The sequence below is a fragment of the Podarcis pityusensis genome (assembly GCF_964106645.2).
Source record: "Podarcis pityusensis genome assembly, chromosome: Z".
NCBI classification, from domain to species: Eukaryota; Metazoa; Chordata; class Lepidosauria; order Squamata; family Lacertidae; genus Podarcis; species Podarcis pityusensis.
Genome location: NC_138044.1, coordinates 3,885,405 through 3,899,794, shown reverse-complemented (window position 1 = coordinate 3,899,794; position 14,390 = coordinate 3,885,405). Strand labels below are relative to the sequence as shown.

Below are 14,390 nucleotides of genomic sequence, written 5' to 3'. Positions count from 1 at the left end.
TAATCTGAGACTTTTAACTACCACACTGCTGGCTAACTCTGCAATCTAAAAAATAAAGCAGCTCTTACACAGTGCCAGATATCTATGCAAGTACCTTTTATTACAGTTGAGCTATTTAGAAAAAAGACCAGAACATGATAAAAGTATAATACAGATAAGTATCCCACCCATACCCAGGGTGAAAAGTCATCAGACCTCTTGCCTTGTTAGGTCCAAGTAAGTAAGCATTTACTGCCTGCTGTTGGGATTTTTAAATAATAAAAAAAAAGCTTGAAGCCTACAAAATCCGTGGCAGAGCTACGTAGTGGTGCAGCAAAAAGATCAAAATTTGTTTGTTTGTTTCTCAAACTTGGTTCACCACCTGTTAGACTACGACTCCCATCAACCATAGCAGGACCAGTGGCCAGGCATGATGGGACTTGTAGTCCAACAGCTGTTTTATTTAAGAAACAATGGTTAGATGGCCATCCTACAGTGGCTCAAGGATGGGTCCACGTTCTTCTCTGCTACCATGGGAAGGCTACCTCTGTTACCAAAGCCTGGGAGATCTGCAGCTTCCTTCCTGGCCACCCTAACCAACCCACTGCCACAACACATGTGTGGCAGAAGTGGACAGGCCCCACGGTATGATTCAAAGTCAGCAGCAGTTCTTGGACACAAGACCCTACCCAGTCTGCTCCATCCTCCTGCACACCAGATACACACTTTCATAGCAGTGCAAATTCATAGAAACAATGAATTAAAAAAAAAAAAGTTCATCGAGATTGTTTCAGTACTTTAGAAATCAACAAGCACAGAAAAGCTGCAATTCAGTCTGTGATAGTCCAGCTAGGCAGAACTCTACACACCTTTCCAGTGTTTAATCTAGCCCTGTAGCTCTTAAAACACAGACCTACAGCTGTCTTGTTCTCTTCCTACCAGTTTTTGTTTTGTTCGTTTTGCTTTGCTTTGCAACAGTAAAAAAAAAACAACCAGCTGAAACAAATCATTTTCGTTATTCCATTGGAAACCAGTACTCCATTCTTGTTCTTGGTCCACAGCCATCAGAACACTCTGTCGAACTCTGTCTGATTGGTCGCCACAGGATTCCTGCCCTGATTGGCAGGCTGCTGTGGCATATGTCCACCCCTCCTCCTGGGAGGAGCCAGGTACTCAAACATGGATTGGTTATGGGTGGAGAGCATGTTCTTGAGATCAGAGGGCATAGGGTCGGACCAGAAGAAGTCGTGATTCAGGGCGTCATCGCTATCTATCCTTTGGGCAGGATCCAGGACCAGCAGCTTGTCTATGAGATCCAGAGCATATGGGTCTTTGACGTACGCCTTGAGCCGCTCCTTCACCTTGCGCTTTTGCCCTTTCGGCAGGTCCAGCTTCTCATACAGTTCGTACTTATCCATGTTTGGCCACACCTAAGGAGTAACCGGACAAGGATTAAATCCAGAGGAAGGAGACTGATAACCCATTTCAGTTTCCAAGTGTCAAAAAGCCCCATCAGGTCAGGCAAAAGGAAGCACTCCTTTGAACAACCAAACTATGGTTTGTTCCCACATGATGCAGCAATGGCCACCAAACTGGATGCAAGGCAGAGAGCTTAATCTGTGCCAGGTTTTTCTGATGCAGAAACAGCCACTTAGCTCTCCACCTTGCATGGCGGACAAGGCCTGCTAAGTGCACCACCTTCAAAAAGGTAGGGATGGTTGCACGGCAGTTGTTCAGACTATACAGGATTTCAGCTTTATACACAATTCCCCCAAATGTGGCCCCAACACAAGTTGTGAGTTTGTACCACAAAGTGACTTCAGCTTAGTGCTACATTGGGTATAACCTATTAGTTGTAAAGAAACTAACCGAAACACTGAAAGTGATCACTTAAGATTACTGTCCTAGCAATCCATGGGGCTTCCCTTGAAGACTGTTCAGAAACTGCAGTCTTCAAGAGCTTCAAAAGGCGTTGCTGGACTGCTAAAGGGAAACGGGAATCACGCCTTGCTAGTGCCAAAACCCAGGGTGTTGAGGATGCTGCCTCCCTCCAGGACTATAATCACCACCGTTCCTTATCACCAGCTGTGGTTGATAACAGCTGGAAGTCCATCACATCTGGAGGATACCTCATTGCCCACTCCTAACTTGAACAGCTACACTGGTCACAAGGCAAGCTTCTGAGCACATTTCAAGGTGGAGATGCCTATGTCACATGCCTGGTCCCAAGGATGACCCATCCCCATTATTAGCTTGCCTGTGAAGTTAAAACCTTCTTTGCAGACCCTCTTCCAAATGCCCCACCAGCAAAGGGGAGGCAGATGGCAAAGCACAAGAAGAGGCCCTCAGTCATGAAACCTTAACCATGATCACTCCAGAGAAGTTCACATGATATGCTGTATCGCTTCCCCAGGCCTCTATATTTTACCCTCCTTCGGATTTAATTTTAAAAACAGTACACAAAAGCATAATTAGCCTGGATGTCGCTTTGCTTTGCTGTACTGTACTGTACAACAAAGTGCTTTATCCCACAGCAGAATCTGAACATGGTTTTCTCAGTGGTAAGTTCCACTTTCCTTGGTGGAGCTTCTTCTAGGAAAGCGAGACCAGGAGGGCAGCCTTAAATGCTATGAATTATCCTAGGCTGGGAAAAACTTTTTTAAAAAACGGAAAGAGTGTATAAATCTCAGAATTAAAATAATCAAAGAGTGGGAAGTATGTGAGGGCCTCTGCTGTGCTTTGCATGGAAAAGACACCATGCTCACTCCCCGCCCCCCGCCAACAGGGGCATAACCAGCTGGAGAGACTCAGTGCAGTGAAGTAGATGAACCCTAAATAAGGCCGCTTCCCACGTTTCTAAAAACAGCAAAGATCATGCCAGCAGTTTAAATATGATCCAGAGATTCAAATGCCATACCTACTAAATCCAGCTCTTGCTCAAGCATGTGGGAAGCAATATCCCATCATGGATGGGCAGGATTTCATCACAGGTTGGGGGGGTGGGCTCATTTTCTAACCTGAAAGATTAGAGAACCTACCTCCGGGGTGATGCATCCACAAAGCTGGCTGATGAGAGTGAGCTGGTGCTGTTCTGTGTTTCCCTGCATGATGGGGCTTCGGGTCCACATCTCTGCCATTATGCATCCTGCGCCCCAGAGATCAATGGGTGGTCCATAATCTCGTTCCCCTAAACACAAGGAAACTCATTAATTAATCTCAAAGAAACCAGGGCTGGACAACACGGCTTCAAAAACACATTAGCAATTTGCTTCTAGTCTCAACTGGAAATCCCAGGGTTGCATCCAACTAAGGTGCCCAAGTTAGCCAGTGGGTCTACTCTAAGTAGGATTAACAACCCATTGTGTGGATCTTTAAAGCCCTAGAAAACTGTCTGTTGTATTGCATTTTAAATACGGTTGTTAAACTGTGCCAAGAACTTTGGTTAGTAGGCGAGGCATAGATTCCTCAGGTAAACAAAAAGCACAAGGAGGCTATCTTTCACAATATATCAGCAATTTACAATGCAAATTTTAAAAGAATCAAGATAACAGTCTTCTCTTTTTACAGATTGTCTAATCATGCTTTGTGATGAGGAATTCCATGCAGAAGATCAAGAGGAGGGGGAAGGAGAAGCATGGAAATGCAAAAGGCCAGCAGAGAATGGAGTGATGAACCCTTTTTCCCAGACTTGCTTTGCAGAAAGGCTATAGCTCAGCGGCAGGACCCCTGCTTTGCATGTAGAAGGTCCCAGGTTCTATCCCCGGCAGCATCTCCAAATAGCAGAGCCCTGCCTGAAGCCCCAGAGAGATGCCTGCCAGTCAGTGTTGCCAGTTCTGGGCTAGGTGGGGCCATTGGTCTCTCAGTAGAAGGCAGCTTCCTATGCAGAAGGCAAATCTTTCACTAGTCAATTAAGAGGCTAGTAGTAACGAGCACAATTTAGATCCCTTCTGCCAGAAACAGTAAGTGCTTGTCTGCACTACACTGCTTCATGTGGTTGTGGTTGTGCCGAGGAGAAAGGTGGCAAACAGGCATGTTCATCTTTATATTTTTTTTCAGGCCTTACCCACACAATGCTAAATGCAGGAGTAAAGTTGATTATCTTTTTTTAAATGTAATGTCCTATGAATACGCAAAAAGGAACTTGTAAACCCCATCAAACCCGGCTCCCTCCTCCCTCCCAGCAGGTCCATAGTCATGCTGTAGTCTGCAATGCTACCCGCTGGCAGCCAAACAAACTGCTGCATGACCACAGCCGTACCTTTTTATTATATGCGTAAGATCTCAGGGGTATCAAACCCTCCAGCCCTTTCTCTTTCCATCCCTTTGAACTCTGCCCAGGGCAGGCTCCCTCTCTTCAGGTCAATTCCCATACAGGCCTTGCTGTGATGGACTCCCCTGAAGTGCTTTTGCCTGACTAGAATGTGCCACTGAAATGTGATATTGCCTCTTGCTTGCCAGTATGTATGGGGAGTGCATACACACACACACACATACATATATATACATATATATATATACATATATATATATATATATACACACACACACACACACACACACACACACATATATATATATGTCTCTGGTGGCTGTGTGACTGGAATGTATCCTACTTAAAATCATATCTGTTACTCTACCTGCACCCACCTCTGTCCCTGCCCACTGGAATGCAGCCCCTGGAAGGCTGCCCACAAGGGAATGCGGGTTTTGGACACACACACACACACACACACACACACACACACACAAAAAAAAAAGCTCCTTTAAGAGGTTGAGGGGGAAAGCACAAACAGGCAATTCTCCCCCCGTACCAAATTATTGCCTACCCAGAAGGAGCTCCGGAGGACGATACCACAAAGTCACCACCCTGTTAGTGTAGCGATTGGGCTGGCTGTTCTTTGCCAGGCTGAAGGCCCGAGCCAGGCCAAAGTCGGCCAGCTTCAGAACACCATCGCGGGTGATAAGCACGTTGGCTGCTTTCATGTCCCGATGCAAGATCTGGAGAAGGAAAACAATTGGGTAGATGTAGAAAGAAGATTTATAAAAAGGTGCATCCTGAGAAGCAGGCAGAAAATTCCAAAGCTACAGTTCCCAACTTCCTTCAGGTCAAGAAGCTTAGGAGTAGGGGAAAGTCTCAACCAGAGAAGACCCCCCTCACCTTATTACGGTGGATGTAGTACAGGCCGTTCAGGAGCATTTGCATGACTTTCTTGATCTCCGAAAGTGTAAACTTGACGTGGGCATTGCTGAGGAGTCCAGCCAGGTCATGCTCGCAGAAGTCAAATACCAGGTAGATGCTGCCCTTGCAGCGGTTGTACGGGGAGGCTGTAGGAATTAAAAGGAAGCAGCTGCAATCACAGTCTTGCCTTCAAAGGCTAAAGGCAGGTTAAGGCACAAAGATGCAGTATCAAAAACCATCTGGCATAGAAGGAAATATTTAGTACTCACGGATCCACCCAAAAATGCAAAGCAAAATGTCTATCCTTCCCACCTCCCCAAATGAGAACTGCTTCTGTCCCTTCACATGCTGCTACTCTGCACAGCCCTCTCTCACAGAACCACCTCCCACAGGTGGCAGGTGTAGCCAATGTGGTGCCCCCAGAAGCTGTTGGGAATACAATACACATCAGCTCTTGCCAGTCTTACCAACAATCGAGAGGGATGCGCATGCCAGTAAAAAAAGGTAAAGGGACCCCTCACAATTAGGTCCAGTTGCGGACGACTCTGGGGTTGCGGCGCACATCTCGCTTTATTGGCTGAGGGAGCCGGCGTACAGCTTCCGGGTCATGTGGCCAGCATGACTAAGCCGCTTCTGGGAAACCAGAGCAGCGCATGGAAACGCCGTTTACCTTCCACCCATACATGATTTCTAGATCAGGCATAGGCAAACTGGGCCCTCCACATGTTCTGGGACTACAATTCCCATCATCCCTGACCACTGATCCTGTTAGCTAGGGATCATGGGAGTTGTAGTCCCAAAGCATCTGGAGGGCCCAGTTTGCCTATGCCTGTTCTAGATCATTTTTGCTTGGTTGTCCATATTTTTAACCATCATCTTGGTTTTTCCTTTATTTAATTTGAAAGCAGCTAGTTTTCCAAATCTGTCTCTCTCTTCTATCACTCCTGGTACGCTCTTGCTCAGTTGTTCTAAAGATAATACTAAGTCATCCGCAAATGCTTTTAATTTATAGTTTTGCTGCCCAGATACTGGGCAGTGTGTTTGGAGGTCCTGGCCTGCCCAGATGACAAGATACCACCATCACCCCACTCCGCTGATGTGATCCAAAGGAAAGCAGAGCAATGCGCAGAGCTTGGCTGCAGGAGCTGCTGGAAGGAGGCGTACATGCCCCATCCAACCGCCTTAGGGATTCCACTCTGAATTTGTGTCGGGTTTGCTCCTGAGCCTTTTCTGCTCCCAAATATATCCTGCAAGGCAGCGCAGTTTTAAGATCAGAGTCTTCCTTCTCCTGGATGGGCTACCTTTCCAGGTTGATGAGCCTTATCTGCACCTCACTACCCTCTACAGCACATGCAGAAACCACCAGGACCCGCTCCAAATTAATATCTTTATAGTGCTGCTGTTTTTACATTCATATATTATAAGCAGCCTTTTTTTTTTTAGTGTGGAAGGATGACATATGCCTAAATCTAACCAATCGATCCTATCATATGAGTTGTGGGATAGTGATTTCTCAATGCCTTGGATTGCGATTCTTATCTCCAGCTTTCATAAGAACTTGCAAATCATAAAAACTGCCTTTTTTGCAGCCACAATTCTTACCTTTGGTCCTGCAGATTTCAATGAGATTCACGACGTTTTCATGCTTGAGTAGTTGGAGGATTTTGATCTCCCGTAGGGCTGTGATGGGGAACTAAAAAATAACCCGGATAGTCAGTTAGAAAACTTTAATAAATGCTAGAGATCTATGCTAAACCATAGCTTATTATAAACCAGCAGTGCACTGGTTCACATTCCTAGTTTGTAACATGTTGCTCTGCCCTTCCAGGAGCAACAAACCACAAGCTTTGACTTACCACGACATGCAAACTAGAAAACCTGGCTTGTTTCTTTTCAGAAAAAGACCCAATGGTTAACAAAGTTTCTTCTCGTTTTATTTACTTTATCTATGAATCTCTTCCCTTGAGGACTTCCAAAGGAGTTTATAGTACAACTATGTACATAAAACAATCACATACATAGAAAAACAACTGCATATATTAAAACAATTATTAATATTAAAAACAGTTTTTAAAAACACCATGTAAATAAAATCAATTTGTATTCAAGACAGATGCCAACTGGGACAAAGATTTTAAAAGGCTTGTTGAAAGATTAATGTCTTTAGCAGGCTCCAAAAAGATTAGAGGAGGCTCCTGTCTGATATGAAACAAGAGGGAGTCTCAATGGGTAGGTACCACCAACCTAAAGACTCTATTCTGACACTGTGTGGAATGGACCTCCTTGCAGAATAGCATCTGCAATGTTAAGTTGGGTATGCAAGGAATAAGGCGATCCTCTAGGTACCCTGGTCCAAAGATGCATAGGACTTTGTATCCCAATGCCTGTACTCTGAACTTTATCCAGTAACTAATTTGCAGGCATTGACGGGCCTCCTATTTGGGGTTTTGGCCAAAAGATTTGTTTCTACTTCTGCAAGCCTTAGGGTTCCTGCCAAGACTCAGCCCTCTCTTCCACATGCCATTTGGGCAACACAAGTATCAACTCCTCTCAGCATGAACACCAGAAACAGAAGGAATTATGATACAGCAGAATAAATCCATTGCTGCAAGATGGTGAGACAGCAACTGGCTTAGATGGCTTTAAAAATTTATCACAAGCAGGAGATTAAGAACTGTGTGGAAATAAATTACTAATCAAAGAGAGGACTTGTGGGAACATCCGGAAAGGAAGGAAAGCTTTGTGACGCAGTTACAAATAGAGATTCGTTACGGCAGGCCTGCCCACAGGAGGACAAGGGGGAGGAGGACCATGGTTATCGGAATGTGAGTTTGACCTGGCAGGGCCCCCTGAGAAAATTGATGACAGACTGGCAGGCCTGTGGAAATCAACGGACAGACTGTGGGAATGTTTTGTACGGAGGTGTGGAAATGGCGTCTGTCCTTTATGTGATATGGCTATTGGAGAAGCATAAAATCCACACAGGATATGTTTGCTTTCAACCCGCTTGTGAAGACTATCAGAGATCACAAAGAAAGGAATATATGATAACAACAAGAAGATGAGGAAAATAACAAAGAGACTATCTGGACAGAACTGTGTAATTAAAGCAGCAGCAAGAGTGATGTTTGGATCCCTTTCGGAGCGCGAAGTATGGGTACCCCCAACAAAATTTTAAAAATTTGGCTGTGTAATTTGGAACTAATGTGATTTGGAATTAATGTGATCTGATTGGCCTGTTAATAAAAATTATTAAAAATAAATAAATAGATGGCTTTAAAAATTTGATGCCACAAGTTCACACAGTGTGCGTTTCTCAAGTGGGATCAGTTCTGAGAGCCACAACAAAACTTTCCCTTTCAGAGGCCAGGCAGGCAGTCACCTTTATTGTACATAGCCAAAGGTCTTTATAGAGGAAACATACTGCTGAATGGTAAACGCAAGGATAATAAAGGAAGACTACTGACTTGTTGCATTAGGACTTTCTGGAAACATCTGCCTGACCACTCTTTGAAACACAACACTACAACAGATGGACCCACCTCCCCCTGATCCAGGTTGCTGCACCCAATTTTGCACCCACATTCTGCTCCAAAGATGCACCTCAAAGCTACTTTACCTCCCATGCTCATAATCGCCCTTACACATGCACACACTGCCCCCCTCATCCCCCAACACAGCACAAACTTACCCCCTCTTTTTCATTCTCCATCAACACCTTCTTCAATGCAACTTTTTTGCCTGTTTGACGATGTTTTGCTTTGAACACCTCCCTGTAGAGAAAATGGAAAGTGTTAAGATTCACCAAGGACCTGGAGGTGTTTCCACCTGCAAACTCCCCAGAGACGTCTGACTAACTCTTGCTGGATAAATGCTGACTGGAACGCCTGGGTTCCAGAGCAACATCTCTCAGAACACCAGTTGCTGGGAGACGAACAACAGTGCTATCTTCACATGCTCAGCTTCAGGCCTAATCCAGCAGCACCTTCCTAATCTTCCTGTGAAGTCCTCAGGCAATTGAACAGGGAAAGTGCAGCTACCCTCTTAAAAATAAAAAAGCCCACACAAGTGGCAGAGTCTTGGGTCTTCTTCACCCAAGGTATACACACGACGAATGGCTTTTTTGGCACATGTACATGGAGTGGAGCTGCCACTTGATGAGGTACCCTTGGAAGAAACAGGCACTATTCAAAAAGTGCTCAAGTTTTGTTCTGTTTTTTTGTAAAGTATGTGCGCCCGATGTAAGAAAGTGCATGTGGGAGGGAAGCTGAATCCTACAGTATCCTGCTGATAAGAAAAGGAAGGAAGGAAAGACTTGAATCTGGCAGATGTGTTAAGATGGTATCCTGTGTCAGGCACATGGAAGGCTTTGCAGAAGGAAACAAAACAACATGAAGAATCCAAGCAAGCTGACACATGTTATTTGAGAGCAACTGGACGAAAGAACAGGAGACCACCATCAAGCAGGTACCGTCCCAACACGGCCTCAATTGGCACTTCTAGTCTAAAATTTAACTAGTTTTCCACAGGGTTTCTCAGATGCCAGGCCAGGACCCACAGCTGAACTTTTAGGGGGGGCTCAGTGGTACAGCCACTCCCCTATCTCCTCACTTACCAGTCCCACCCACTAGCTGTGGTGAAGCTTTTTGGTTTGGAAAAAGGCCTGAAAACCAGCAACTTCTTGTATGCAAAGTAAAGAATTTAGTGTTGAAAGAATTTAGAAAGCAAGATGAAAGGTTAATAATAATATCTAATTTAACAAACAAACTGGGAACAGAAAAGAAGGGGATATCAGAGGCAAGCTGCTTTAGGAGCAAGTGAAATGGAAAAGTATAAGAGAAAGGAGATTCTAAAAACTGGCAGTCTGAGTATGGGTGGGAATAAGGTGCAAGAAGTGTGAAAGGAGTCTGTTAGACAAAATTATAAGAGATAGGTAACTGAGAAGAGAGAAAAATGAAAGAAAAGGCCTTCTGCACTTAAAAGATCAGCAAATTCTGCCTAAAATGGGGAGAGCGAACTGCAATACACCCAGAACAAATGTATGTATTTGGCCTGAGGAAAGCTCAGCTTTGGAATTCCTTGTCACTAGGAAAATGCTGTGGCACCTAATTTAGATGGATCCAAAGATCAGGGGTTTTCAACCAGTGTGCCGTGGCACCCTGGGGTGCTTTTAATGATGGTCGGGGTGCCATGGGCAACACTGTCCTCTGTCCCTTTTTCCTTCCTTCCTTTCTCTGATGCCCTCTCAAGGCTCTGCCTCCCAAAGGCTTGTGCAGCTGTTGCAGCAGCCCTGGCTACAAGCTCCCCAGGGGAATGGTGCCTCTGGGGCTGGCCAGGGGATGCTGGTTGCCAGGAGCTGAGGTGGCCTTGGAGTAAGCAAGCAAGCAAGTGGGTGAAGGAGCCCAGCCTGCCAGTCCACCAGCCCTTGCTTTTGGAAATGGACAGACAAGTGGGAGGCCAGGCAGGCAGGCAGGTGCTGGGCTGGCCTTTCTTGTGCTTGCTTTATGCAAGGCCTGCCTGGGAGCTGAGTGCCCGGTGCTACCTCCCAGGGTAAGGTGCTGGCCTCACATTCACTTTTGGCCAGTCTCCGTTGGGCCACTAAGGCTGGAGGCATCCTCTTCCCAGACCCCTATGGGGCAGTGTGAGGAGGCACCTTTCTTTGGGGCAGGGTGGGCAGCTCAGAGGCCAGGGGCAGCAGCAGCAGCTGTCCAGAGGACACCCAAGGAGAGGGGAGAGGAGAGGAGGCTGAGGGAACACTCCACAAGGGAGGGTGTTTAAAAAAGGGTGGGAGGCTACCAGTTCTGCAGGCAAGGGGTGACATAACCAGGCTCCTGAGCCCCACAAGCCGCAGAAAGAATGCAGTTTGTCAAGGGAGCTGTGGACTCAAAAAGGTTGAAAACCTCTGGATTAGATGGTTGTTGTCCCTCTCTCATGCAATTTGAACCTGGGTCCCCTCAGGCCACATTCTGCCTCTTTTTATGATCTTAATCAGAGTGGAGGCATAGCAAAATGCTTTCAGAGGCAAGACTTTCTCTCCAGCTAATTTACTTCCTGGGGTTATTGAGGTGATAAAACGGGGGTGGATCTGAACCACCTATGATGCCTTGGTCTTTTCCAAGGGACAAATAATATCATAACAGTAATTAATAAAGGCTGTCTGCAATCAGCGAAGGGAGCTGATGCAGTGGAAGCAATTCAGTGTGTGAAGCAGGGGAGTTATGTAAGAGACACGAGCGAAGAAGACGACTTTTGGGGAGGGCAGCAAGGAGCTTAAGGGGGAAAGGAAGGGGCACCTCGCGCCGCCGCGGTGGGAGCTTGACTGGAGGGCATCTTGGGGAGGCAACTAATCAGGAGGGGTGGGGCTAGAACAGGAAGAACAGAGGAAGCCAACCATACAGGAGGCCAGAATGAACGCGAGGCAATGGGAGAGCCGAGGGGAGAGGAAAGGGGGCGGCCCCCCAGGGAAGCCTGCATGAAGGACGTCTGTTGGGAGCCTGTGCTAGGAGCCCATGGGGCTGGAGCAGTGGGGGAGCCTGTGGGGCCCGTGGCGCAGGGATCGGGGAGCTTTTTCGGACGTGGGGGACCCTGCTGGGGGTGGGGGGGTCCCTGGGGAGGTGGAGGGCGCAGGGCGGGGCGGGGGGCTCCCCGCAGGGGGCGACGGGCGCCCGGCAGAGCCTCACCCGAAGGTGCCTTGCCCGATCTTGGCCAGCTTCTCGTACTTGGAGACCTCGTCGCAGTAGGGACACTCCACCGCGTCGTACTGCTTGGCCATGGCGGAGCCGGCGCCCCTGATCTCTTCTGGCTGCCGCCGGCCGCCGTCCGAGGGGCGCAGCGGCACGTTTCCGGGAACGCTTCCGCCCGGCCGCTCCATTTCTTTGCAGTTCCACTCGTCCCGCCGCCACCAACGCCACTTCCGGGATACGGGGACTCGCTGCCGCGAGGCGCGCCGGGCTTTGTAGGCGGGCGGGCGGGCGGGGCGGGGCGGGGCGGGGCAAGTCCCAGGGAAAGCCCCGCCCCGCCGGGGAACATGCAGTGCAGCGCGCAGGCCTCAAGAGGGAGCCAAACCGCCGCCTTTTATCAGGAAAGGTGGGGGGTTCAACAGATGAGATGGGGTGGAATAGGGGGAGCTGACCCTGGTAAATTTCTGCTTCTATTTTAACTCGGGTTCCCCCCCCCTTGCATAATTTACAGGTGCTGTACCCTCAAAAGGCAGGTTCATCAATCCATCAGGCAACTCTTATTTCCATCTCCCAACCTGTTTACCATCCAGCCTTGATCCAGAGTTTCTGAGAATGCCAAAAGCTATTTGTGACATTTTGATGGGCTAAATAAAATGAGTTGTGTTTTGTTTTGTTTTGTTGTTGTTATTTGTTTAGCCCGAGGGCTGCATTTCTCTGTGGGCAACTGTCATCCATGGTGATCAGGGCCAGAGGCAAAAGTGGGTGTGGCCAGAGGTAGACGTGGGAGGAGCAATGAGTGAGTCATCCCCCTGCTGTAGCCAACCACGGATGGGAACTGCAGTTCAATCACACCTGGAGGGCAACATGTTAGCTGTCCCTGCTGGCCAAACAAAAGCCAGAGCCCTGAGCCATTGGCCTCGGAAGGCAGCAGTTGTACTGGACAGTGAAGCAGTAATGGATTGAGGTTGAATCCTGACAAGACAGAAGTACGGTTCTTGGGGACAGGGGGTGGGCTGGTGTGGAGGACTCTGAAATATACTCAGAGTCGCAAAGTGATTTCATGCTCTTTGTTCAGCTCATAGTGGTGAGGAGGAATGAATGAATGTCCCCTCAAATGATCTGCTTTATATACATTATTTACACAATGGGCTGCACATGATTGGCTAATTCCGGAATTCTACTGTAAGCCAATCAGGTTGTGGATTCACTTCTATCTGGAGCATGATTGGGTGGTTCCTGCCAACCAATCATAGTGCTGCATTGTTCTAGGACCAGTCAGACTGCTGCATTCTGAATCCTATTGTTCTAGGACCAATCAGACTGCTGCCTTTTGGATCCTATTGTTCTAGGACCAATCGGACTGCTGCAGTTTGGATCCTATTCAACTCAGTACATAACACCCCTCCCCTCTAAGTTCCAGTCCTGCCCAGGAGGTCGCATTCATAGTCCTCAAGGTACACCGGCGGCCTACGTGTGCGTTGCGGCCTGGGGTGTTCCCTGGTCCGGGGTTCAGGTTCTGGCTCGTGTTCCAAGGATGCTGGCTGTGATGGGGCTGTTTGGTCTGGTGCAACCGGCTCGCTCAGTCGTGGTTCTGGTTCCGGTGTCCTTTCAGCCTCATGGGTCCTCTCTGTATTTACTGATTCTGCCTCTCCTGCTGGCCCCTGCTGCTCTATGGGCCTCACTGCCCCACTGTTCCCTTGGGACTCCTCTGACCTGTCCTCCTCCTCCTGGTTTTCTCCCGGGAATCGTTGCCGTATCTGGTCACAGTGGCGGCGCCAGCATTGCCCCCCATCTGTTAGCACCTCGTACGACATGGGGCCAGTGACCCTGGTGACTGTGGCGGGTACCCATGCAGGGCCTGCCCCAAAATTCTTTGCGTACACTGGGTCCTGGGCCTCAAAGGTCTGGGGATTCCTGCTTTCCCCCACCACTACCTCATCCTGAGCTCTATTGGGGTGAAGGCGGTCCAATCTGATTGCAAGGCGCCGACCCATTAGTAGTTCAGCGGGGCTCCGGCCAGTCGTTGAGCTGGGGGTGCTGTGCTGTGCTAGAAGGAATGTGGCAAGGCGGTACTCCCAATCCCCTTGCGTCATGCGGCGAAGGGTGTCCTTGGTGGTCCGCACCATGCGTTCTGCTTGGCCATTGGTGGCAGGGTGGAATGGCGCCGAACGGATGTGGCGGATGGCGTTCTGCGCTGTGAAGGTTTGGAATTCCCCTAACTTAAATGCAGTCCCGTTGTCTGAGACAAGAGTGTCAGGGAGCCCGTGGGTTGCAAACAGCCTGCGTAGTACCCGGATGGCTGCGGATGTAGAAGTGGACGGTACCAGTGCGACTTCCAGCCATTTGGTGTAGGAGTCCACCACTATGAAGAATGTTTTCCCCTGAAAGGGGCCAGCGAAGTCCACATGCAGGCGTGACCATGGTGCTCGGGCGGACTCCCAGGACTGGACTGGGGCCCTTGGGGGATCTGGGTGGGATTCTTGGCAGGCCTGGCAGTGTTTGACCCAGGCCTCTATCTCTCCGTCAATCCCTGGCCACCACACATAACTCCT

The 14,390-nt window shown here is 48.3% G+C and overlaps 1 protein-coding gene and 1 long non-coding RNA gene across 2 annotated transcripts; one reads left to right on the top strand and one right to left on the bottom strand.

Annotated features, from left to right (window-relative positions):
• Window positions 1-79: 79 nt before the first annotated feature.
• On the bottom strand, window positions 80-12,077 carry CDK9 (cyclin dependent kinase 9). The gene is made up of 7 exons (XM_080990959.1): window positions 11,839-12,077; window positions 8,850-8,931; window positions 6,761-6,851; window positions 5,138-5,304; window positions 4,806-4,977; window positions 3,018-3,166; window positions 80-1,409 (listed from the first exon to the last, which is right to left on the bottom strand). The coding sequence occupies exons 1-7, from the start codon at window positions 12,027-12,029 to the stop codon at window positions 1,044-1,046; spliced, it is 1,218 nt and encodes a 405-aa protein (XP_080847085.1). The 5' UTR covers window positions 12,030-12,077; the 3' UTR covers window positions 80-1,043.
• Window positions 8,939-12,505, top strand: LOC308468641. The gene is made up of 2 exons (XR_013981752.1): window positions 8,939-9,625; window positions 12,350-12,505. It is a non-coding gene; the product is annotated as an uncharacterized lncRNA (long non-coding RNA).
• Window positions 12,506-14,390: the final 1,885 nt, after the last annotated feature.

Bases quoted from the DNA above. Each gene is read 5' to 3' on its own strand.
- CDK9 (XM_080990959.1), bottom strand. From the start codon at position 12,029: ATGGAGCGGCCGGGCGGAAGCGTTCCCGGAAACGTGCCGCTGCGCCCC. The intron at 5,305-6,760 runs GTAAGAATTGTG...TAATTCCTACAG, and splicing joins TGAAATCTGCAGGACCAAAG to CCTCCCCGTACAACCGCTGC. The intron at 1,410-3,017 runs GTAGGTTCTCTA...GTTACTCCTTAG, and splicing joins GTGGATGCATCACCCCGGAG to GTGTGGCCAAACATGGATAA.